This window comes from Muscardinus avellanarius, assembly GCF_963383645.1.
Source record: "Muscardinus avellanarius genome assembly, chromosome: 6".
Lineage (NCBI taxonomy): Eukaryota > Metazoa > Chordata > Mammalia > Rodentia > Gliridae > Muscardinus > Muscardinus avellanarius.
In genome coordinates, this window is record NC_137791.1 from 140038577 (window position 1) to 140061739 (window position 23163).

Below are 23163 nucleotides of genomic sequence, written 5' to 3' on the forward strand. Positions count from 1 at the left end.
CTGACCAGCTGCTGGCCTGGTGGTGTGGGGTGGGATGCGTGGGTGTTGCTGCTTCCCAGCAATTGCCTTAAGCAAGTTTCCTAGGCTGAGAGCCTGTTTTTGTTTGTAAATTGAGTTTATAATGTAAAGAAGTGGCTAGTAACATTTCACACTCTTGTTTGGGTTCTGTGGATGAGTGAGTGTCCTCCCTTATCCGTGCAGTGGCCCTTTGGGCTGGCATCCCAGCACCTAGGTCTCTGGTTGTTGCCAGCCCCCTCTGGGAGCCTGGAGGCCCTAAGCCCCCATCACTAGAGGAGAAGAAAGCCAGCAGGCAGATGCTTGAGCTGGGTCACCCCCATCCCCTGCCCAGTCGTGTGTCATCCAGGGGAGCAAATGCTTTGGTGCTTACCATGAGTTAAACAACCCGGGTTTTCTGCCAGATAATAAGTCCTTTGGAGTCCCATTGGGCTTTGTCTTTTAGGCTCATCAGTATTGTCACTGGAGTTGATGTTTGTTTCCTTAAGGAAAGAGTCCATGTGTAGGGCTTGGGCCACAGAGGCCCTAGCTTTGGGTCTCACTGGGGGTCCATTGCATACGGTTCCTGCTCAGATCACTTGACTTAATGGGTGCTCTGTTTGTGACCTTTCTGGCAGGGCTTCCTGAGGGGTCAAGTACGATAATTCCACCATGTAAAAATGACAAGTTATCATCTCTTTATTTTATTCTGAATTCCTGGGCATATGTTTTTACTAAAGCAGAGGAGATACGTGGCACTATCTGCCTATATACACATATATACATGTGCAGTTCTGAATGTCCCCACTTGGCAATTGCAGACACAGTTTAGACATCTCCAAAGATTTTGCTGTGGGAACTATCCAAAGAATGGATGAGTAGTGTAGACTAACTATTCATGGTTGGCTTTAGTTTATAAAAAACACAAAGCTTTAAAAACTTTCAGAATTAGCCAGGTGTGATGGCGGATGCTTGTAATACCAACATTTGGGAGGCTGAGACCAGAGGATTGCGGTTCGCAGGCAGCCTCAGCTACTTAGGCCCTCTGCAACTCAGTGAGACCCGGTTTTAAAGAGTAAAGCCAGGCGTGGTGGCGCATGCTTGTAATCCCTGCACTTGGAAGGCTGAGACAGGAGGATCACACAGGTTTGAAGCCAGCCTCAGCTGGCTTAAGAGACCCTGTTCCCAAATTTAAAAAAATATAAAATAGGCCTGGGAGTGTAGCCCAGAGGTAGAAAGGCTTCCAGGAACCCCAGTACCACAATAAAATAAAGAATAAAAAATTGGGCAGGGGTTATAGCTCGGAGGTCAAATGCCTCTGGGTTCCATCCTCAGATCCGCAAACAACAACAAAACTTTCAGAATTGCTGGGTGTGGTAGCGCACGTTTGTAATCCCAGCATTAGGGAGGCTGAGACTAGAGGATTGCAGTTTGTGGACAGCCACAGCTATTTAGTGAGGCCCTCAGCAATTTGGTGAGACCCTGTTTCAAAATAAAGAATAAAAAGTAGTGCAGAGAGTGTAGCTTAAAAGCAAGTGCCCCTGGGTTCCACCCTCAGACCCGCAAAAAAAAAAAAAAAAGTTCAGAATTGAGCTGGGTGTGGTGGGCACACTTGTAATCCCAGCATTTGGGAGGCTGAGACAGGATCACCATTCGGGAACAGCCTCAGCTATTACTTAGGCCCTTTGCAACTCAGCGAAACCCTGTTTCGAAATAAAGAATAAAAAATAGGGATAGGGGGGTATCTCGGAGGTAGAATGCCCCTGGGTTCCATCCCCAGTACTGGCAAAAAAAAAAAAAAAAAAAGTCCAGAATTGTCTTCAGCCATTTTCTGGGCTTCCTAACTTCTTAAACGGCTAGAGGCAGAGCCCACTCCATGTTCCAGTGCTGAGCAGTGTGGGGGAGGGAAGTCAGCAGCCTCGCGGCTCACAGGATGCAGCAGGTTGAAGACTTGGGTGCTGGGCCGCCATTGCAAACTTCCATGCCCACTGCAAGAGAAGACAGCAGGTGAGCGAGACCCCCTCCCCCACTTCTCTGTGTGTCCTCCACCCGCCCCTGCGGGAGAAAGGGCAGAGTGCAGGGCTGGCCGCCCAAGCCGATTAACGGGCTCAGCTTGCTTAGTGCTTAGCCTGTTGACACTGTGCCCTGGTTACACAGCCCGACTGCCCACCACCCCAGGCACCTCGGTCCTGTCAGTCTCCTACCCGAGGCACAAGCCAGCAGCTTTCCACTCCTTCCCACTCCAGCCAGGCAGCCAGGCAGCCAGGCAAAGGCAAAGAGCAAGGGATGTTACGGGAATTCTGACTTGGGTTCTACTGAGGGGCCGAGGCAGGCCTCTCTGAAGTGGGGTGCAACGGTAAAGAAGGCCCTGGACACGGTGCCCTTCACTTCCTTAGCTCGTGCGTTTGCTATTTGGTGGTATGCTTTGTCTTTGAGGGAGCGTGGGAAGTGAGTACATTTTATTACTTAGAGCACTAGTACTCTGTGTGTGTGACTTACTGGGGAATAACACCTGGGGAATAATAACAGGGTCTAAGTTGCTGAGGCTGGTCTCGAACCTGCACTCCTTCCTGTCTCGGTCTCCCAAGCACTGGGATTACAAGTGTGCACTACTGCACACCAGGCTAGAGCAGCAGGCCTGATGGCAGAACAAAAGAGCAGCTAAGGCCGGGCGTGGACCACACTTGTCATCCCAGCACTCCGGAGGTTGAGACCGGAGGATTGCGGTTCGTGGACAGCTTCAGCTACTCAGTGAGGCCCTCTGCAACTCAGTGAGACCCGGTTTCAAAATAAAGAATAAAAATTAGGGCTGGGGTGTAGCTCAGAGGTAGAGTGCCCCTGGGTTCCATCCCCAGACCCACAAAAACAAACAAACAAACAAACAAACAAACAAACAAACAAACATAGCAGCTACGACTCCAGTGAGCCTGCCTCCCTGTTATAAAGGAAGTACCATGGTTACTTCCTTAGGAAACAGGAGGTTCCTGGCCAGGAGCAAGAGGAAGTTCTTTCAATTTGGGTCCATCAGCTACACATGGGGGCAGGCGCATGGGATAGGACCTGCCCCAGAGGCAGCACGTCCACTGTGGGGCTGTTTGAAGTAAGTTCTGCCTCTCTCCCAGTCTGATTCTGACTCTGCGGTATAGATCTCTGCCACTGTGCAGCTTTGGGGGATTAGCGGAGGCCTGCCCAGCCCTGCCTCCCCAGCGAGGGACCAGACCTTTCTTGGCTGCCGTTCTGTCCTCCTCCTTCTTCTTCTCCTCCTCCAGGGCCTTCACTTTGGCCTCGTACTCGTCAGCCAGCGCTTTCCACTCCTTCCTGTTGTTCTGCAGTCGGTCAAACATGGGCAGGATCTCTTCATGGAAACGGGAAAACTCCTGGGGGGAATCAAGAAGCTCATGCACACATCATGTATGTACACAGCACCAACATGTGTGCATATGCATATCCCACTCACATGCACACACCATGTGTGCACACAACACATCACACACACATCACACGGTGCAGGAAGGCAGTAGGAGGCACTGGTGCTGGGCTATGACCCATGGACACTGCAGGTTGGGATGTCCTCCTGGGTCCTGCCTGAACACTGGCCAACTTTTCTAACACAGGGAGAGCGGCCGAAAGGGTAGCTCTTGTGGAGGCGGGAGCCATTTGGGTTATCACACGAGTGCTGTAGTCAGACCCCACCCTGGTGCATGTCCCCCCCGCTTCAGCTCCATGTCCTCGGGAGACTCAGCTGGAGTCAGGTCCCTGGCTGCTCTCATGTGTTCTGCAGGTCACCCGGGGTGGGGCACACTGGCTGGGACAGGCCACCCAGGCCCACCCTTGAGGGTCCACAGAACCCAACCAGCGACCCTGAGGGTGAGTGGCAGTCATCACCCCGGACTGTGAGCTGGCTGTGGCAGGAGGAGCCACCGAGGCAAGGTGTCTGAGCGGCACCTTGATGGGAGCCAGGACCTTCTGGGTGGCATCTGGAGTGTCCATACCAGCCCCCCACCCTCCCTGGGTCCAGCTGCACCCCTGCCCGCTCTGCCCGTCAGTGCGCACCTTGTACACAAACGAGCACACGAAGTCGATGAAGCCGACCTGCAGCTTGGGGAGCTCGGCTGCCTTGTTCCGGTCCATCATCGGCTTGTGGGGGAAACAGAGGCCGCTGACCTGGGGCCTACTCCTCAGACCCCAGGCCCTCACCCAGCCCTCACCGATAGCTCTTAGAAACATGTTCAGGGAGGGGAGTGGTGAGTTGGCTTGGGCCACCCTCCCCCCTCATGCCATTTTGGCATGGCTGTAACTATTTCTGTATTTCTGTTTTCTGTATTTCTATCTTTCTAATAAACTTCTTTAAATCTTCAAAAAAAAAAAAAAAAAAAAGAAACATGTTCAGGGAGATAGATGCAGAAGGAGCCAAGCTCAGGGCAAAGAGGCGGCCCAGCAGGGACCAAGCTTGGCAGACAGGGCTGCCCCTGGAGCAGAGACATCTTCCCCTGGCCAGGGGCAGCCGCCAAGGTGGCGCCTTCCCAGTTCTGAGCCTCTGTCCCCACGGGGCTGTGGCCCTTCACAGGATTTTCTGTGAACCCAGAGCACTCCCGGTGCTGACCCCAGGCCATAGCTGTGGCTCTGAGTCCTCACAGACTAGGTGCCCTGCGTGGCCCTCCTGGTCATTTCTGCAGTCCCTCGGCTCTGGGGCTTTGTACGATGAGGGTGGACCACGCAGAACCACCCTGGGGATGGGGCCTGCTGCCTGTTCTTCTCAGGAAACTCCCCAGGTAGCAAAGGCCCCCTTTCCTACTGATTCTACCTGGCCCCAAGCCTTCTCCAGACAGCTGTTCACAGTGGTCGAGGCTGGCTGGATCAGAGCCTCTTACCATCTTGTCCACACAAGGTCCATGCCAGCGCACCACCCAGTTCCTGCCCAGGTGCCACCCTGGGCGAGCAGCCTCCCAGCTACTTGCCCTGCTGCCTGGCTGGGGCCATTGCAGGGCTGCTGCCTGGACTCACAGTGGCTCTGGTTGGGAGCCGAAGCCCTGGTTCCCATCACTGTCCCTCCATGGACACCACCCATGTCCTGCATCTCTGCAGCTTCAGCCAGGTGCAGCCACTCACAACCACATAAAGTGAGGTGAGGGCCTGAGGGCCGGGGTGGCGGGGCCTGACTACTGGATAAGGTTGGATCCATTTGCCAGGGCAGGGCTTCTGGAAGCAGTACTCACAATGGGCTGCTGATCCAAGACTGTCCTTTCCAAGTCACCTTGTTCCCAGAACTCGGCGGCTACCAGAAGCGCAACCTGGGGACACAAGGCATCATGGGGTGGGGTAATGGGAATGGGCAGCCCCCATGCTTCATGCCAGCCTTATGGCCATGCAGCTTGCTGGGCCAGCCTGGGTGCCTCCTGGCCACCCTCCCGGGAAGGGTCATTCTGGGTCTGGACCGCATGTGGCCTGACCTTGCTCTGGACTTCCCAGGGTTTGGTGATGGCAGACAGGTCACAGGCAGTCATCATCATGGCCCTGCGTGGACAGAGCACAGCCGTGAGCTCTTTCTGCACCTTCTAGTGCAGGTGGGCCGGGGCAGGTTTCCTCAGTGAGTCCCTGAGCCAGACAGGCCCAGGGAAAGTGCGAGCCCTGAGTCACCGCAGCCGTTTTGCAGGTGAGGAAAGGGAGCTGGGAAGGGAGGGATGACTTCCCAAAGCCACCGTGGGGCCAGCACTGTTCTTCCAAAGTGCAGGTACAAAAGGGTGCAGCCTCTACCTCCAGGCACGGGCACCCTGAAGCATTTCTAGCCAAGCTATCCTTGCTTGGGGCTCCTACTCTGGGTCCCAGGGTTGCCCCTCACATGACTATCTCCTTCCGTGTTGTCTCCAGGGACAGGTACTCCACCCAGCTCTTTTTGTCCTCGTAGTTCTTGGACTCATCCACAATCTTCTGGAACATGGTCCTTTTCCTGGACCGGAAGGAGAGGGGGCAGGTGGCAGCCTGGTCCTAGCCCGTGTCCTTCCCTCTCCCCCTCCCACTCTGCATACTTGAAGTAGAGGGCCAGGTCCGTGGCTATGATGGCGATGTCCATGAGGTGGATCACGTGCTCATGCTGCCGCCGGTTCAGGTTCTGGTAAATGTTCAGGCTCTGTGGGGACGTGGGCCAGTCGCAGGGTCGGCCGGCACCCAGTGCCCTTGGCCTTCATCTCTCTGCTGGCCTGGCCCTGATTCAGGAGCCCTGGGCACACCTGCTCCTCTGAGTGAGAACCACCCTCCTTGCCCAACGTCAGCACCCCACCCTCCATGGCCTGCACGTGGGGTCGTGGGCTGGCTGCCCTCACCCACCCTGGCTGTGGAGACGTCATCCCACTGGCTAGGCCGCTGCTGCCTCCCCGGGCACCACCTGTTCCATGCAGGGGCATCTTGGCTACGGGTCTCCCACTGCCAAGCCCTCCTGCCTGTGGTTCAGTCTGCCTATCCCACCCACCCGAGCCAGGGGAAGACCCAGAACCCCACGGGGGCCAACCTCTTCTGCCAGCAAGAACTTCCCAAACTCCAGGTGGTGCCGTTCCAGAATTGAGGAGCCATGGAGCTTGGCTAGGGGATTCTGAGACCTGGATTTTATTAAAAAATGGTTTTATTAAAAACAAATGAGCAATCAGAAGGGCGCGGGGATACCTTCCCAGCATCAGCACCCTCTGGACTGCACGGAGGGCTCGACTAATGGCTAGCCACAGCCCAATAGGAACCCTGCCTCAGGGCCTACTTCATCTGGTACAGATTGTTGGTGCCACGGTGGTCGATGTCGTGACACAGGCCTGCCGTGACCATGGCGAAGGCCTCCAGATCCGTGTAGTAGCTTTTCAACTTGCCGGTCTGTGGGGACAGAGCACACTGAGTTGGAGACTGCTGCCGCCCAGCTCTGTGGTTCCAGGCCCAGGGGTGAGGAAGGTGTGTGGGGCCGGTCCACTCTGCTCCTCTGCCCCGCCCGGTGCCCTCCACCCACTGCAGGGCTGGGCAGGTCCTAATGAGCTGTGGGCTTCCTCACTCCCCGTCCATGTACCATGAGCAGCGTGAACATGGTCTGGGCCACGTTGAAGCCGTGGCGCCAGTTGTGATAGGTGATTCTTCGGTAGGCTTTGCTGACAGAGAACAGGAAGCGCACCAGGACCTGGGGGAGAAAGGGGCACCAGCACTGAGCATGCCGAGGGACAGTGGACGGCCCGGGGGAGCCCGGGCCTGCCTGGCCCACACTCATCTCCTAGGCTGCACAGCACCCGTCCCACCCCCACTGGCCCTGGCCTAGCCTTTCTGGGTGGCGAGTGGTCTTGGGAAGCTGGGCAGAGGCAGGCAGCTTGAGCTGGGCAGGGAAGAGCAGAGAAAAGCAGCAGCCACTGGGAATTTGGGGCCTCCCACCTTGGCCCAGCCCCAGCCTGGGAAAAGGACCCTGGGGCGTGGGGTATTTTAAGAATTAGCCCTAGACCTGGGGGTTTGAGTGGGACAGATACATGGGCAGGATGGTGGGGGCTCTTTGCAGGCAGGAGTCTGTGTAAGAGAAAGTGGGTCAGGGAGGCCTCTGCTTCTGTGATATTTAGGGTTAGAAAATTATTTGGAAATTTTTTCTTTTAATATTTCCTTTAAATTTTCTTTTGTGTTTTCTTTAGCAGTCGCTAAACTTTGTTTAAAAAAAAAACACCAGTCATTCCTGCTCTCAGAGGAGCATAAGGAAAGGCGATCGATTTCCTCTCTTGGGCTGTGGGGAAGCATATGTGGAGCTGGAAACAGGGTGAGTAAACAACTTGCAGGGAGGGAGGGAGGGGCAGGACCGTGTGGCCCAGAGGTGGGGAGCCAGCCCTCCCTCCTCATGGGGGTGCTGAGGGTTTCTCTTGCAGCCAGAGAGGACGCTGTGTGCTTTCTGTTTGGGTGAGGATGGCACACCCCATGCCAACCCTGGTTATTGCCCAGTGGTGCACCTAATGAAAATATTGTCTAAAATAGCCATCCATCCTCCATCCATCATCCAACCTTCCATTCATCCATCCACCCATCCATCATCTATCCACTCATCCATCCACCCATTCATATATGCACCCATCCACTTATCCATCTATCTGACCATCCCATCCACTCATTTATTCTAAGCCACTTACTGTGTGTATTTTACCAGTTCTATAATGAACATGTTTGCCCCCAGAATTCCCTGTGGGACCTCGGACCCCCACCACATCCCCATCTCTTTCTGGAAGGTCTAGGACTCACAACCATAATCCCCACCTCTTCGTGGATTTGGGATCCCCTGCCATGTCCCCTGGGGGATCTAGGACCTCTAACCATATTCTGCCACCTCCTGGAGAAGCTCTGATCATGTCTCCCACCTTCTGGTGGATCTGGGACCCACTGACCATGTGTCCACATCTCCTGGGGAATCTGGGACCCCAAACATGACTCCCACCTCTTGGGGGATCTGGAACTTGCGGACCACGCCCAGTTCATAGTACATCTGGATGCCACACTTGACAAGCTCCAACTCAGTGCACTCCAGGTCGGAGAAATGGAACTCATAGATATCAAATTTGGTGGGCCCCGGCAGCTCTTCTTTCTGTGGGAAGGGTTGTGGCTGAGGGAGGCAGACCCACCCAGCCTCACCTCTTTCTCATCCTTTTTCCTTCCTGAACCCTCTTCCCAGCCAGATACCCTGTTATCTCTGGTGATATCTACCCTACAGTCACTACAGCCAGGGGCTCAGGTGACTACAGTCCATGCTCAGCCTGTTCTCCCTCCTCCCACCTACTGACCCATTATGGAGGGGCTTTCTCAGCTGGGCAGAGTAATGTTTTGGGAGGTAAACAAGCAGGCACAAGCACATGCATGTAAAAAGCTCAAGGCACACACATGGATAGAGACACACATAGACGCTCAGGCACTGATGTACAGATGCAGGCCACCCTGTGCACCAGCACAGGCTGGTGCAGCTCTTGCTGACATGCAGGGCTTGTCAGGCACGTTCACACAGTCAAAGGCTGTACAGATGATTGTACTAAACTACAAAAGCAAGGTCACATGACTGCCAAGCTGACAGTGGCGCTCTCTGAGGGACACATAGGCATGTGTGGATACCGGTGGTGCTGAGGTCTCATTAAGTTGCTGAATCTGGCCTCCAACCTGCAATCATCCTGTCTTAGCCTCCCAAGTACTACTTGTGTACCAGCATGCCCAGCCCCGTTGAGCTCTTTAAAGGCAAAGACTGAAAAGTTTCTATCATTGAATCTACAGAGGCTAATACATTGTACATAATCAATATTTTTAATAAACAAACATGTACCAGTGTGTGGACACACACACACACATTCACATGGATACATACAGGCACCGGGCCACTTCTATAGGTGCCGCACAGTGGGCACTTGGTCCAAGTCCTGCCTGCAGAAACTAAAGCATGGATAGTTCTAAAAAGCACAGAAGAGACAGGCCAGCAAGCAGATGCACTTGGTAGCACAGCCATTGAGTTATCCCAGCTGGATACTCAGACACGACCGAGAAAGAGCCAGAGCCAGGCTCATGTGGACACACCTGCTGAGAAGAACGGACAGACAGACAGACAGACAGACACACACACACACACACACACACACACACTCACACTCACATGCTCATGCAACAGCAGCCAGTGCCGTGAGATGATCGCTATCTATGCACAGGGCAGCCCAACCCAAGGGACAGAACTCCTCTCCTACCCACCAAGTCCACCGAGGGACAGGACACAGATTCTCACCAAGATTTTCCCCAGCTCATCCTCCTCACAGTCAGCGGGCTCCTTCCCCAGGCGTTGCCTTGTTGGCTAAGAGAGCAAGAGGGAAGTCATGGGACAGGGGTGTGCACGGCCCCCACCCCTGAACACGAGGGGCCAGCGTGGCCCCCACCTGTGAACATGAGGGGCCGAGTGGCCTCCACCCCGTGAACACGAGGGGCTGGTGTGGCCTCCACCCCCTGAACATGAGGGGCTGGCATGGCCCCCACCTGTGAACACGAGGGGCCGGCGTGGCCTCCACCCCGTGAACATGAGGGGATGGCGTGGCCCCCACTTGTGAACATGAGGGGATGTCGTGGCCCCCACCCTGTGAACATGAGGGGATGGCGTGGCCCCCACTCCCTGAACACGAGAGGTTGCCGTGGCCCCCACCTGTGAACACGAGGGGCCAGCGTGGCCCCCACCCCCTGAACACAAGGGGCCGGTGTAGCTTCTACCCCCTGAACATGAGGGGCTGGCGTGGCCCCCACCTGTGAACATGAGGGGCCGGCGTGGCCTCCACTCTGTGAACACGAGGGGCTGGTGTGGCCCCCACCTGTGAACACGAGGAGCCAGCGTGGCCTCCACCCCCTGAACACAAGGGGCTGGCGTGGCCCCCACCTGTGAATACAAGGGAATGTCGTGGCCCCCACCCCGTGAACACGAGGGGCCGGCGTGGCCCCCACCTGTGAACACAAGGGGATGTCGCGGCCCCCACCCCCTGAACATGAGGGGCCAGCGTGGCCCCCACCCCATGAACATGAGGGGCCGGCATGGCCTCTACCTGTGAACACGAGGGGACGGCGTGGCCCCCACCCCATGAACACGAGGGGCCGGCGTGGCGCCCACCCTGTGAACACGAGGGGCCGGTGTGGCGCCCACCCCGTGAACACAAGGGGCTGGCGTGGCCCCCACCTGTGAATACAAGGGAATGTCGTGGCCCCCACCCCGTGAACACGAGGGGACGGCATGGCCCCACCCTGTGAACACGAGGGGCCGGTGTGGCCCCCACCCCGTGAACACGAGGGGCCGGCGTGGCCCCCACCCTGTGAACACAAGGGGACGGGGTGGCCTCCACATGTGAGTGTGGCGGTTTCAGTGTGGCCCCACCCTGGAAGCCTGGACCTGGCACCCTGACTGGCACGACGTGGTGAGTGTGTGGACACCTCCTTTGCTGTGTCAAGGCTATTCTTGGCACTCCATGTGGATAAGGAATGAAACCGGCCATGATAGTTGGGGAGGGCTGACCACACCTGTTCCCAGCTGAGCCCGGCAGGGGGCCCTCGCTGGGCAATGTGGTGCCAAGCCTGGGCCCACTGTTAGGCCCAGGATGTGTCCTGGGCTCCCCTGCCTGGCAGAGGGCCGTGGCGTGCATGGCGCAGTACCAGGATGGTCTGGATCTCGTCCTTGTCACAGCGCACGTGGTACATAACCATGTCCTGGGCGATATCCTTGCGGTTCTCCAGCTTGTTCATCTTGTCGTAGGTGTCTGTGTTCAGTACCGACCAGCCCAGGAACTGTGTCAGAGACTGGAAAGCAGGGGGCAGAGTCAGCACCTCCCCTGCTCCCAGGCTCCGCAGCACCGGCAGCACCTCTGCACAGGGTGCCCATGATGGCCCCGTGAGCTTTCCCGCCTCATCCTCCCTGACCTAGTGCTGGGGCAGGGCTGGATGCCTGGGAGCAGCACCCCTCACCAGCACCCGCCTTGTGCAGGTTCCTCATGGCTCACCTCCATGAGAACTTCATCCTGCTCATCAAAGGGCTTCCCGTCTTTCCTGTTGTAGAATGTGGCCACCCCCACGATTTCCTCCTTCTTGTTGACGATGGGCATAGAAAGCACGTTCTTGATGACCCACCCAGAGTCGTCCAGGGGCCCGTCCTGCAGAGAGTGTGCAGGGCTGGGAGGGGTCTGCTCTGGCCAGGGCTTGCTGCCCTGGGACCTATCCTTGGGCTGTGGTGCCACGCCCCAGCTGTCTGCTCGCCCCCTGCCCCTTGCCTGTGGACTTGACCTCATGGTCTTTCCATCCTGGAGGAGGAAGGCTTCCCACCAGAGCTGGCTTCATAGGCGTGAGAGGGCTGCACTCCCAGAAGTCCACTCTCAGAAGGGCTTCTTGCTGCCCTGCTCTTATAGTTCTTAGTAACTGTTCAACAAGGGCCATCGTATTTCTGTTTTGCAGCAGTTCCTCCAAACTATCTCCTATCCTGCAGATTCTGGGCATGGACAATGGATTTAGACAGTGGGCCAGCTCTTCCAGGAGGTCCTTAGAGACAAAGTATGGGGCAAGGCTCGTCTCATGGCACCGTGCCAGGGCCCCTCACTCTGCGAGACCCTGCCCATGGCTTCAGGACTCCATGTGGGTCATCTGTCCTGCAGGCTGGACTTACATTCAGGCCTGGTGTCTGCATCCTGCCAGACCATGTGACTTCCCAGGAAGGAGCCCAACCTGGCCCTGTATCCCTGAGTAAAGAAACCATAAAGCAGGCAACCCCTGAGGGAGCCCGCCTGGCCCTGAGCCCAGCCCTCCTATAGACCCATGTGCATGAACACATGCTGCTCATCAGCCCGAGATGGAGGCTATTTCTTAAAAGAAAACACTAACTCAGCCTATCATTTCTGAACCAAAATGCCTCCTTCTTAGGCAAAACACACAATTTCTATCAGCAAGTAGATGGCTACCTGAAACTTGAACATTTCATCAGCGGAGGCGTTCATGATGTTACAGATCTGGGAAAGGATCAGAAACAGTTTTACTGGAGTAGCTGGAGGCACTCACCCCGACACTGGCCAGCCCAAGCTCGCTCACCAGAGACTAACTTCTAAAGAGCAAAGTGCAGGTGGGCGGGAAGGTTGGGGGAGGGCCAGCGGGTGCTCTGGCCCCGCAGGCGCAGCCCCAGGACCAGGGGCATGGCACTCACAAAACCACTTTCTGCCACGTAGGTTGGAAGGCCGCTGGCCAGGGCCCAGTGATCGGCTGGGGGAGTGCTGGGGGAGAAGCAGAGGGTCAGGTGTGACAAATGGGTTGTTACATGTGGGATCACAGGGGCTTTCCTTTACCCTCCTCTGAACTCAGGTGGAGGTAGGGCTGGGGCTGGAAGGTTGGCGGAGGCCCAGGACGATGCTCCTCCCAGGCACCGTGCTGGCCCTCCCTCTGCAGGGGCCCCTCCCCATGGCTTCAGGACTGCGTGGGTCACCTGTCCTGCAGGCCTGCCTGAGTTACATTCAGGCCTGGCGACTTCATCCTAAGCTTGTTTGGGGCCAGGGATGAGGTCTCAATCGGCTTGTGGGATCAGTGGGTCAACTGTCCACACAGTATAGGGGTGGGGATGGCGGCCTTTCTAGGCCCCTCAGCTGGAGTCTCCCCTGAGCTCCTATGGCTTTCCTTGGGGGTGAGACACTGGCCTGGCCATCTCAAGTCTCCACTTGCCAGGGCTGGACTGGTCAAACCGAGAGAGCCCCAAGCTGGCCTCCGGCCTCAGCTGCTACTGATGGTGCTACCTGGGCAGCTCACCCAGGGCAGACACCCGCTCGGTGTTTGCTGGATGTCCAGGTGCCTGAGGCTGGTCACCTCCCTCCTCAGCACCCCACGTCTCTCCTCACTGTCCTTTAGAACAGTGAGGCCACTTCCCTTGCCACCGGGCCAGCAGGTTCTGCTGGCTCTGCCCTGAGGAAGCCTGGAGCCCACCTGCATTGAGGGCAGCCCCCCAGCTGGCACCACTGGTGCACCCACACTTACGGAATGACCTTGATGTCCTCCTTGCCGTGGAGGATGTAGTCGATGACTTTGTAGAAGTTGATTTCCTGAGGAGTAGAACATGTCAGTGTGGGGGTCCTGGCCCCACTCGTCAATGGGACCCCTCCCAGGAGGGGAGGAGAGCCAGTGTCCCTGCCCAGATAAACATGCAGCCACACACACCACACACGTGCTCACAGCAATGCACACACGCACAACACCATGTAATTACACACATGTGCACACATTAGCAGGCATACCCACTATGTATGTGTGTGGCACATATGCACCATCCACACATGCAGCTGTGAACATGTGCACTGTGTGTACACACACACCACCACCCATACTGATGGACTCACATTGTTCGCTCAGACTTAGATCCACCTTCTCTCTCTTCTACTCAGTCCTGCAACCAACTGGGCCCGTACTCCACACACATGGGCACATATGCATACACACACACCACATATGCACACATACCATACACATGCACACAACAAATGCATAAACACACAGCACATATACACACATGCACACATACTATACATGTATACACCCACTGCAAGATGCACATATTTACACATGCACCATACATATACACACCCATTTTCAGGCACATACCACACACTCACATACACACATGCACTACACATAGGTGAATATATCATACATACATGAACACATATCACATATGTGCACAAACCACAACACATGCACACATGTACCCACACATGCACATGGGTAATACACATATGTATATACCACACACATATTTAAAATGTATACATGCATTACATATGCACACACACACACACCATACCTGTACCACAAAAACATGTACATGCACCACAATGTGCACGCAGAAACGACACACACAAGTATGTCACATGTGCACATACCTATACACACTATATACCTGCACATGCCACATGTGTGCACACACCACACATATGTATACACACACCACACATGCACACAAACTTGCATGTGCACATACCACATATGCATTACAAATGTAGTTACATATGCACACACATGTTCATACCCATATATATGCTATACATGTACCACACACATGTACATATATACCACACTTGCAAACATCACACATGTGTATATACCCATACACACAGTAAACATGCATAACATTCATGCATGCACACACCACACATGCAAACATTGCATCCATATACACATACCACACACATATATACACATGTGTGTGCAAACATACCACACAATACATACATACACATGTGTACACACTCATTTACACATGTACCACACAGGTCTACATACCACACAGCAGCACATATAAGCACACACACTCACATGTGTACACATATGATTCTATGAAGGAAGTGCTGGTGAGGCTACCCCACCCTGGGAGCAGCAGGCTACAGTTGGGGAGGTGGCAGATAGGCACGCAGGCCTGCTCAGTCTGACCCTCCATCTTCCCCCTGGAGGCAGAGCCTGGAAGCCAAGCTGTGGGCTGGGCAGGTGTCCACTACACTTACCCGGCCATCGGGGGTGCGTGGACCAGAGTATGGCTGGGCTTCTCCCATCAGCACGGGCCACACGTCAAAGAATTCCTGGGCGGAGGAGAAGAGAATACTGTGAGGAGGGTACCTAGGGGTGGGGCTGGGCCAGGCAGGAGACCCTGAGGGCCTGAAGCCTCACCTTCTCCTTGGTCATGTCCAGGAGGCCCACCGAGTAACGGTCACAGTTCAGGTAGGCCCGCACCGTGTAGAAGGCCTTGTGGAACTGCCTCTCTATGTCCGTCAGCTCCTCAAACACCTTGTTGGCCGACCAGAGCAGCACCTGGAGGGGTGGCACATCTGTAGACCTACGGCCCCATCCATCTGGCCACAGCAGCACCGTGGCCACAGCACCCAGTACACACAGCACTCAGGCCTCTGGCCACAGCACCCAGTACACACAGCACTCACACCCAGTACACACAGCACTCAGGCCTCTTGCCACAGCACCCAGTATACACAGCACTCAGGCCTCTGGCCATAGCACCTTGGGGACACCTGCTCAGTGCAGAGTCCACGAGGTAAGCTGGGGGTTTGTCTAGCACAAGACAATCTGTTCCTTGAGCCACAGGGGCCCTGGGAGTCCCCAGGATGGCAAGGCCCAGGCTCTAACCGTGTCCACACCACTCAGCCTCTAGAAGTGGGCTTGAGTTAGATGAGTGGAAATGCAGAGAGAGAACGGAGAGACAACGGGAACCAAGTGCTCTGAGCGTGAAGGCCAAAGAGCTGGCCAGAGGCTCCTGTGGGAAGCTGAGGTGTGAGGGTGTGATCCCACTCTCTTCCCAACACTGGACCCTTCTGTGGCTCAGCAAAGCCAGGCTGGGGGCGATATTTGTGGACGCGCTCCACCCAAGCATGGCGACTTGGCCTCTGGCTCCCTCCCCTGCCTTGCCCGCCACTGTCCAGGAGGTACAGATGGGGATGACTGTGGTCCCCTCTGCTGACACGTCCCCACCTGCACTCAGCCAACACCACACCTCTCCTCCCACAGCGACTCAGCACTCAGCCCCACACCCTCCTGCGCGGGGGAAGGGGACCAGTCCTCCCACACCACACAGCTAGTGCCTGGCCCTCCAGGCCAGTGGGGCCTCCTACATCTGTGCCAGCCACACTCTGCTGCCAGTAACCCCCCGGCATGAAAGGTGCATGAGCTTCCTGTCGTTGACTGACAACTGGAGGGTGAGGCCCAACCCACCGGCTTCTGGTCCAGAGTGGGAGAAGCACACATGGCCTGTCCACAGGGAAAGGCGTGCGCGGGGCTCTGTGCAGAGCTCAAAGCAAGCCTGCTTCTCTGTCATCAGTGTGTGTGTGGGGGGGGCTGCGCCTGCCGCTGGCGCTGTTCTGGAGGTGAGCAGGCATGCCTAGCACTGCCTTTCAGCAGCGCCCTCCTTCCCAGGGCTCAGTGTCCCTCTGTCCTTTCTGCCTCTCCTCCAGGGGGCAGGCCCTCCCCACAGCCCTGGCCCCACCTCCTCTGCAGTGGGCCCCTCTGCCCAGCAGCCCTTCTCCATCCTATGTCTCAGGGTGCACAGGAGGGTGGGCACCGGGAGGATGGCTCAACTCTCCAGGACCTGCTCGTCCATCATGCAGGGAAGAGGAAGCAGCCCATAGGAGCCGGGCTCTGCTTTTCAGAACCAGTCATGAGGTAGGGCTTGAGCTTCCAGTAGTCAGGTCTTCTGGAAGTGCTAGCTAGAACGTGAGGACCTTCCCGGAAGGTCCACACTTTAGAACTCCCACCAGACGGCCTGCAGCCTGAGGCGCTGAGGCTGTGTTGTCCAGCAACCTCAGTTCTAGGTGTTGGTGATTCCCCTGCTGCCTGGTTAGGGACGAGAGAACTACCAAACAGTTCCCACCCTGGAACTTGCTTTCGGATGTGGGGCTATCTGGGGACAGAACTTCCGATAGAGGAGCCAGGAGGGGCAGGACAAGGGCTGTGGTGGAGACCTGAGTTGGACAGTGTGGCTCTTGCTGTGGAGCTGGGGTGGACTACAGGGGCATGGAAGGAAGGGACACTGAGACAAGTAGGGAACACTCTCAAGAGCTGCCAGAGTGGGGCAACAGAGGGTGGGGTAGGCAGACACTCCAGATAGAGTCTCCCGGGTGTGTGGGGTGGACGTGACCTTGAGCAGTTAGGTTAGAGACTTGGCAGCTCTCCCCTCGCCTGGGAGAAAAGGTGGGTGGCAGGGAGGGGGGCACTCAGAATACCACCTGAGTAGCCTGGGCTGGCCATCCCTCCAGGCCAGAGACCAGCCTGGATGTGAGGATGGCTGGATGGATGGTGGGGTGCCCCCTGAGCCTCACCTGTGCCTCCAGCCTGGCTGCGGGGCTGCTGGGACAGGACACTTTCATTTATGGTATTTTGGGGCCTAGTCAGAGAGTACTTACTGGGCTGCGTCTGCCAAATTATTCCCCAAAAGCAATACTGTGCTTCTGTGCAGAGACAGGGAGCCTTGGGGAGCAGCTGGAAGTGCCCACCGCACAGGAACCCAGTGAGTTTTCTAGGGTCATCCTACGGGGGTGAGCACCCAGGCAAGCCTTGGGAAACTTTGCAGTTGCTTTGAAAGTCATCAGTATATAGACTGACAGTCCAGAAGGACTTATCAGAGAGCCGAGATCATGCCACCATCTGAGAGGCAGGTGGCTGCAGCTGAGGCGAGGTCAGCCCACCTGGAGTGGAGCCCGCACATGACACCCAGGGCCAGTGCTTGTGTGGACACGCTGGAGGCCGAGGGGCTCGGACACCACCTGGGGGCCACACTTCTGTGGGTTTTACTTCCAGGAGGCTCAGCTCGCCCTCAAGGTGATGATGTAAGAAAAATCCCTCCTGGTTCTGGCAGGCAGAGGGCAAGTGAGCCATTTTGAAATATGCCCAAGGTGTCCTCTTCAGTAATGTTGTCCCATCTGTGGGAGGGAGGGCAGTTAGTTGACAGCCTTCCTGTCTCACCCAAGGGGAGGAGAATGTCCAAGAAACACCTGTGAAGGTCACAGCTGGGAAACACCAGCAACATATTCAACACAAGACTGCGTTGTACTCCCCACCCCATACAGGCTTGGTTTAATAACAGATCCCAGTGGGTGAGCAGCAAGGTTCAGATCTGCTTCAGAAAAAGTTCTCAGGGGAACCCAAAGCCCACGGAGGAGGGGACTGATGGTGTGGTTCAGTAATTAGCGCTTGCCCACCACACTTGAGGCCCTGGGTTCCATACCCAATACTAAAAACAAAAAACAACCCTAACCCAAAGAAAAAAGACAGCAGGAAAAATGTGATAGACTAAACTTTCCCCATCCTTGGTGAGCCCTGACCCTAACTCCATGGGGGTGGGGGGGGGCTCTGGAAGGTGATGGGGCCAGGCGAGGCCTATGATGAGGTTAGTGTCCTAAAAGGAGCCATTGGTCTCCGTCATGTGAGGACACGATGGGTGTGTGTCTAGGAACCGGGAAGCAGGTCCTCTTGGAACTGGAGGGACGGCACCTTGACTCTGGGCTTTCCATCTCCAGAATGCTGCCTGGGCCACAGTCTGCAGTTCTTGGTTATGGCAGCCTCCTGCAGAGTGAGCCAGGAGGACAGACAGCCAACCAAACACACGACATACCATCAACTTCAGCAAACACCTGCACAGCCCAGATCCTCGCAGGAGCCACAGGACTCATGTCAAAGGCCAGGCTCCGCAGCCTGCATTCACAAGACACTGAAAGGCTTGGAGAGGGCAAGAGAGAGCAGCACCTGGAAAGACCAGCGAGCCCAGCTGCACTCGAGTCTGACACGGAGCTCACAGTATCAGGCCTGAGATTTAAGTGACACGATGCTAGGAAAAAGGCTCTGCAGAAAGCAGATGACTAACCTGGGAGAGATGAGAACCCTAGGAAGGGATAGGACGCACCAGGACAAGAGGGCAGGAAGAGCAACAGAAGAAATAGGGAGGCACATTTTGCATCTTGTGTAGTTTTGTTTTTTGTGAGTGATACTGAGGGTTGAATCCAGGGCCACTCCACCTCTGAGCTCCACCTTGGCGCTATTTTATTTTTTAATTTTGAAACAGGATCTCACTAAGTAGCTGAGGCTGGCTGTGAACCTGCGATCCTCCTGTCTCAGCCTCCCAAATGCTGGGATTCCAAGCGTGCGCCACCACGCCCGGCTAGCAGCAACTTCTTGGTGCCAGCAAGACTTTGCAGGATCAGTCCTGGGGTGGCTTAGAGACCACAGCCTGGCTCAGATCACCAGCTCTGCAAACCTTTCAGCTTGCGCCTTCGCTCCTTTCCCAAGTAGCCCCAGAGTGTTGTCAGCGCCTCAGAACAGACCTTCCATCCCTGGACCTCTGTTTTTCCCAGGGCACCTGCACTGAGGATAAATCCCTTCCTGTGTCACCACTCGTTTTTCATTGTTCTTTTGGGGTGAGCAGCGGGGCCTGGTGTGTTGTGGCCCCCACAGCCTCACCTTTGCCAAACTCTAGTAACAGTGCACTAACTCAGCTAAAAGAGGAGAGAACAGCCGGGCGTGGTGGTGCACGCTTGTAATCCCCACACTTGGGAGGCGGAGACAGGAGGATCGCTCTGGTTTGGAGCCAGCTCGCTGGCTTAAGAGACCCTGTTTCCAAATAAAAATATAAAAATAGGTCTGGGAGTGTAGCCCGGACATAGAAGGGCTTACAGGAACCCCAGTACCACAAAAAAAAAAAAAAAAAGGAGAGAACAAGGAAATAGTGCAAAATGCTCAAAGCCAGAGAAGGTAGAAACAGAGAGGAAGATAAAAGTAAGTGCAGCACATGGAAAATAGCCAGGCACGTGTAGTTGTTAATTAAAATGTCAAGAGTCACTTTAAATGTGAACAGTTTAAATATACTACTTGAAAACAGACTTTCAGAGTGGATGCCAACCAAGACCCAATAGTATGCTGTCTACAAGACACACACTTTAAGTATAAAGACAGTTTAAAAACAAGGGGGTGGAGGAACATGAACCTTCTCACATAATAACTGCATTAATTTCAGAAAGAGCAGATGTCTGAACATGGAAGATTATCAGGGATGAAGAGGAGCATCATGTAATGACAAAGGGATAATTTCTCCAAAAAGACAGAGACGTCCTTAATGTGTATGCACCTAGCCTCGGAGCACCACACCATTGAACAAAGATGGGAGGTTCAAGGTATCATGTGACTCTAGCACTCTTCAGTCAGAAAGGGCAGATTCAGATGGAAGAGAGTCAGCAAGAGACTGCTGAACAGTTGATTGCTAATCAGCTGAATATAATTGACACCTGAGCCTACTGCACCCCCTGGCAGCACTGTCCTCAGTCATCAAGATAGAGTGCATTTTGGACCACAAAACATACCCTAACCAATTTAGAAGAGTAAAAATAATAAAAATATTTTCACACCATAGTGGAATTTTTTTTTTGTAGTACTGGGGTTGGAACCTAGGGGCATTCTACCTCCAAGCTATGCTCCAGCACTATTTTTTATTATTTATTTTGAAACAGGGTCTCACTGAGTTGCAAAGGGCCTCACTAAGTATCTGAGGCTGGCTGTGAACCTGGATTCTCCTGTCTCAGCCTCCCAAGTACTGGGATTACAGATGTGCACCACCACACCTGACTCACCATAGTGGAATTAAAGTAGATCAATACAGAAAGATATTTGGAAAATTTCAAAACAGATTAAACTATGGATTAAGTAATACATAGAGTTAGACATGGTGGGCCATGCCAATAATCCTAGTACCTGGGAGGCTGTGACAGGAGGATCACAGGTTGGAGAACAGCCTCAGCAACTTGGCAAGACTCTGTTTCAAAATAAACAGTAAAAAGGGCTGGGGGAGGCGTCTATTTCAGAAGTACAAGGTCCCTGGGTTCAATCCCCAGTACAATGTTGTTGTTGATGATGATGACGATACATGGACCAGGACCTCAAGAGGAGTTTAAAACAATTTTGAACTAGATGAAAATGAAGATACACCTTATCCAAAGGTCTGTGATGCAGTGAAAGCAGTGCTTAGGGAGATGTGTAGCCTTCAATGCATGTTAGGAAAGAAGATCCCTAATCATCTAAATTAGAAAACTAGAAAAAGACCAGCTTATGCTTAAAGTAAGCATAAGAAAGAAAATAAGAGATGCAGTCACGTGCAGCATGACACATCAGTCCACGACAGGATGCATGAGGTGATGGTCTCAAAGGTCAGGTTGCCAGACATTGCGGTAACCATCGTAGTTTGTGTAAGCACACCTGTGATGTTCATGCAGCATGGAATCGCGTAGCAATACATGTCTCAGTGTGTATTCCCATGGCTAAAAACACAGCTGCCTCGTGACAACTCTGGGCCTAAATCTGTTAACTTCCATGCAGTATCTCAGTCCTTCTAAGACATAAACTACTAAAACTCACTTAAAGAGGGAATAATCTGAATAGGGTTATGAATGTTAAAGAAATTAGAAGAGTAATCAATAATCTTAAAAAGAAAGTTCCAGTCATTGAAAGTTTCACTGGTGAATTCTATCAAATGTTTAAGGAAGAAATTATGCCAATTCACTACAATCTTTTCCAGAAAATAGAAACCTAAGTGCTATCTTAAAACATGTATTTGCCGGGCGTGGTGGGCACGCTTGTAATCCCTGCGCTTGGGAGGCTGAGACAGGAGGATCACACGGGTTCGAAGCCAGCCTTAGCTACTTAGTGAAGCTTTCAGCAACTTAGTGAGACCCTGTTTCCAAATAAAATAAAATTTAAAAAAAGTTCTGGGAGTATAGCCCGGAGGTAGAAAGCCTCTGGGTTCCACCTCCAGTACCACCAATAAATAAATAAATAAATAAATAAATAAAATAAATAAAGCGTCTAATTAAAAACAACAACAACAACAACAACAACAACAACAACAACATGTATTTGCTTCATCATTCCTGGTGTGAGTTTCCTGGCAACAACTCCCCAAACCCTCAGACTCCCCAAAGTTATGTGCCTTTTGTGTGCTAATGAGCTGACCATGCCTGTAGTTCCTGGATGGTCTGGGACAGGAGCTGGCTGTAGGGACTCAGCCTGTTGGTTAAAGGGTTGAAACTTTCAGCCCTAGCCCTAGATCTCCAGAAAGGAGAGAGGGGCTTAGGTTGAGCTGGTCACCAATCGTCAAGGCTGCATATGCATGTAATGTAGCCTCACAAGGCCCAAAGGGGCAGGGTTTGGGAGCTTCCAGATAACTGAGCGCCAAGCTAGCCCTTCCCTTCTCCCATATTTACCCTGAGCATCTCCCCTCCTCCTCCTCTTCCTCCTCCTCCTCCTCCTCCTCCTCCTCCTCCTCCTCCTCCTCCTCCTGCTTCTTTTTGTGTGTGTGGTGCTGGGGATTGAACCCAGGGGCATTCTATCTTCAAACTACACCTCCAGCTCTATTTTTATTCTTTATTTTGAAACAGGGTCTCACTAAGTTGTGGAGGGCCTCACTAAGTAGCTGGGGCTGGCTTCGAATCTGTGATCCTCCTGTCTCAGCCTCCCAAGTACTGGGATTACAAGCGTATGCCACCACGCCCGGTGGTTTGTGATTTTTTTTTTTAATAGCCTTGTAAACGTAAGTCTCTCTGTGAGTTCTGTGAGCTACTCCAGCAAATTAGTTTGGATTGCAGAGGGTGCTGTGGGAAATCAGTGCTGTGGTTTGGTTGTGTCCCTCAGAGATTCATTTGAAGCTTGGTCTCCAGGGTGGTGGTATTAAGAGGTGGTGAATCCTTTAAGAGGTGGGTTAGTGCAAGGGGATTACTGAATTGAGTGCTGCCCTCGGAAGGGGTGGATCCTGGTCTTGCAGAGGGAGGTAGCTCCCCTGGTGGGTTGTCAGAGGAGCAAGCTGGTCCCTCCCTGCTCTCTGGTTTCCTGTCTGGTCACTGAGCCCTCTTCACACACACTCCCCTCCCTGTGATGCCATCTGCCATGAGGCCCTCACCAGAGTCTAGCAGAAGCCAGCACCATGCCCTGGAACCTCTGAACCTGTGAAGTAAACCTCCTTTCTTTATCAAGTATCCAGCCTCAGGAATTTTGTTATAGCAAAAGAAAATACAAATACACCTGATTAGTATTCTGATTTATAGCCTGTTGGTCACAAGCACAGGTAAGACAGCCCGGGGCTTGTGATTGGCATCAGAAGGGAACAGTCTTGTGGGG

General features: G+C 54.1%; 1 protein-coding gene across 1 annotated transcript in view; it reads right to left on the reverse strand.

The window, feature by feature from the left end:
• Window positions 1-1920: 1920 nt before the first annotated feature.
• The window catches only part of PDE6B (phosphodiesterase 6B), a gene marked incomplete at both ends in the record, with an annotated part of 42502 nt that continues 21259 nt past the window's right edge, over window positions 1921-23163 (reverse strand). Inside the window, 19 exons of the mRNA XM_080697028.1 lie at window positions 1921-1982; window positions 3215-3371; window positions 4048-4131; window positions 5211-5285; window positions 5445-5508; window positions 5834-5941; window positions 6021-6121; window positions 6500-6587; window positions 6740-6849; window positions 7037-7144; window positions 8426-8572; window positions 9746-9811; window positions 11146-11289; window positions 11490-11639; window positions 12438-12485; window positions 12677-12743; window positions 13495-13559; window positions 15012-15086; window positions 15175-15315. Of these exons, the coding sequence (XP_080553154.1) occupies window positions 1921-1982; window positions 3215-3371; window positions 4048-4131; window positions 5211-5285; window positions 5445-5508; window positions 5834-5941; window positions 6021-6121; window positions 6500-6587; window positions 6740-6849; window positions 7037-7144; window positions 8426-8572; window positions 9746-9811; window positions 11146-11289; window positions 11490-11639; window positions 12438-12485; window positions 12677-12743; window positions 13495-13559; window positions 15012-15086; window positions 15175-15315 (1860 nt within the window). The remainder of the gene's footprint in view (window positions 1983-3214; window positions 3372-4047; window positions 4132-5210; window positions 5286-5444; window positions 5509-5833; window positions 5942-6020; window positions 6122-6499; window positions 6588-6739; window positions 6850-7036; window positions 7145-8425; window positions 8573-9745; window positions 9812-11145; window positions 11290-11489; window positions 11640-12437; window positions 12486-12676; window positions 12744-13494; window positions 13560-15011; window positions 15087-15174; window positions 15316-23163) is intronic.